Below are 2,836 nucleotides of genomic sequence, written 5' to 3' on the forward strand. Positions count from 1 at the left end.
CTACCACGCCCCCACAACTTTTCCTCCGCCTACCCACGCCCCCACACCTTTTCCTCCTCCTACCCACGCCCCCACACCTTTTCCTCCTCCTACCCACGCCCCCACACCGTTTCCTCTTCCTACCCTCGCCCCCACACCTTTTCCTCCTCCTACCCACACCCCCACACCTTTTCCTCCTCCTACCCTCGCCCCCACACCGTTTCCTCCTCCTACCCACGCCCCCACACCTTTTCCTCCTCCTACCCTCGCCCCCACACCGTTTCCTCCTCCTACCCACACCCCCACACCTTTTCCTCCTCCTACCCACGCCCCCACACCTTTTCCTCCTCCTACCCACGCCCCCACACCTTTTCCTCCTCCTACCCACACCCCCACACCTTTTCCTCCTCCTACCCTCGCCCCCACACCGTTTCCTCCTCCTACCCACACCCCCACACCTTTTCCTCCTCCTACCCACACCCCCACACCTTTTCCTCCTCCTACCCACGCCCCCACACCGTTTCCTCCTCCTACCCTCGCCCCCACACCTTTTCCTCCTCCTACCCACACCCCCACACCTTTTCCTCCTCCTACCCTCGCCCCCACACCGTTTCCTCCTCCTACCCACACCCCCACACCTTTTCCTCCTCCTACCCACACCCCCACACCTTTTCCTCCTCCTACCCACGCCCCCACACCGTTTCCTCCTCCTACCCTCGCCCCCACACCTTTTCCTCCTCCTACCCACACCCTCACACCTTTTCCTCCTCCTACCCACGCCCCCACACCTTTTCCCTCGTCCTCCTTTACTGTGAATGCTTCTCGTGCCCTTTGCAGGCTGTCACGCGACGAGGACTTTTGGCCTTTGAAGCTGCATGAAGGCGGTGCGTTGGGGGCGTGGTAGAGTTATGAAGAGGCTAATGTCTAAAGCATTGCCATTCCTTTTCCCACTGTGTATATGTTTAAATTATGCAGAACAAGGCATCCCATTTAATTGTCAATGTTTTTTTCTTTTTTTCTAAAATAAAAAATATAATACACGAAACAGCAGGGAGACAAGCGTTGCAATGTCAACACTTTATATACATTTAAAGGACTGTGGCAGTGTGCATGTATTGGAATTTAGCGTCCATCCCTAATAAATGAATGCAATGTTGTCTTTTCTTGCAGAAACACGTTTTCCAATGTATTAAGCGCTCAGGTTATCCTGTGGAGTGACTGGTCTTTTTGGGGTGAATTGCATCATGGAGGGGGGAGAGTAGAATGACATGAAAGCTCATCCAATTGCAATGCAGTGTGGACCACCACTGATGACAGACATGAGCTCTTGGATCCCTTGATCTTGTCCCACACTGGGCTACCCTTATAGAGGTCTAACTCACATGCAACTACACTGAACAAAAATATAAAGGCAACATGTATTGTTGTTTCATGAGCTAAAATAAAAGATCCCAGAACTGTTTCACATGCACGAAAAGCTTATTTCTCTCAAATGTTGTGTAGACATTTGTTTACACCGCCCTTTTGGGAAGAGGGAGGCATTATCTAAAATGCTCTTTGAAGAAGTAGTTTTTTTTTGGTGCTTTCGGAAGATAGGCAGGGACTGTGCTCCAAGCTTCAGGGGGAAGCTGGTTCCACCATTGGGGTGCCAGGAGAGAGAAGAGCTTGGACTGGGCTGAGTGGGAGCTGCCCTCCCGTAGGGGTGGAGGTCAAGAGAACTGAGGTGGCAGAACAGAGAGCTCGGGTTGGGGTGTAGGGTTTGAGCATAGGTAGGCTGAAGATAGGAAGGGGCAGTTCCTCTTGCTGCTCTGTAGGCAAGCATCATAGTCTTGTAGTGGATGCCAATTTTCTCAACTATAAGCAGTTGATTTCATACCCAGCTATCATTATGCCAGTGGGCTGTCTGCTTTTCCAGGTTTTCTCCATCCCAGCAGCTGAAGCATAGAAAACTCCACGACTTCTTGGTAATTGAGACGCAGCCCTGGAGAGAGAGAGCTGCCTGTGCCTGGGTAAAGCTTCCCACATACTTTTTTTCCGCTCCCCACACTTCTGTGGCTCCCCAAATGAAAGAGTAACAGGATTAAGTACCATGTCACTGATAGGAAGCAGGACCCTGGCTAAACTCGTGACCACTTGTCCTCTGATAACAAAATAGAATATGAATTAGAGGTCGACCGATTAATCGGAATGGCCGATTAATTAGGGCCGATTTCAAGTTTTCATAACAATCGGAAATCGGTATTTTTGGACGCCGATTTGCCGATTTTTAATTATTATTTTTAGACCTTTATTTAACTAGGCAAGTTAGCTAAGAACACATTCTTATTTTCAATGACGGCCTAGGAACTGTGGGTTAACTGCCTCGTTCAGGGGCAGAACGACAGATTTTCACCTTGTCAGCTTGGGGGATTCAATCTTGCAACTTTACAGTTAACTAGTCCAACGCAATAACGACCTGCCTCTCTCTCGTTGCACTACACAAGGAGACTGCCTGTTACGCGAATGCAGTAAGCCAAGGTAAGTTGCTCGCCAGCTTTAAACTTACCTTATAAAAAACAATCATAATCACTAGTTTACTACACATGGTTGATGATATTACTAGATATTATCTAGCGTGTCCTGCGTTGCATATAATCTGACTGAGCATACAAGTATCTAAGTATGTGACTGAGCGGTGGTAGGCAGAAGCAGGCGCGTAAACATTCATTCAAACAGCACTTTCATGCATTTTGCCAGCAGCTCTTCGTTGTGCATCAAGCATTGCGCTGTTTATGACTTCAAGCCTATCAACTCCCGAGATGAGGCTGGTGTAACCGAAGTGAAATGGCTGGCTAGTTAGCGCACGCTAATAGCATTT

General features: G+C 49.2%; 1 protein-coding gene across 1 annotated transcript; it reads right to left on the reverse strand.

Moving 5' to 3' along the window:
- Window positions 1-1,866, reverse strand: LOC118943923 (glycine-rich cell wall structural protein 1-like). The gene is made up of 2 exons (XM_036960859.1): window positions 1,856-1,866; window positions 1-850 (listed from the first exon to the last, which is right to left on the reverse strand). Exons 1-2 carry the CDS (start codon window positions 1,864-1,866, stop codon window positions 1-3), a joined length of 861 nt encoding a protein of 286 aa, XP_036816754.1.
- Window positions 1,867-2,836: the final 970 nt, after the last annotated feature.

Source organism: Oncorhynchus mykiss, chromosome 23 (genome assembly GCF_013265735.2).
Source record: "Oncorhynchus mykiss isolate Arlee chromosome 23, USDA_OmykA_1.1, whole genome shotgun sequence".
Lineage (NCBI taxonomy): Eukaryota > Metazoa > Chordata > Actinopteri > Salmoniformes > Salmonidae > Oncorhynchus > Oncorhynchus mykiss.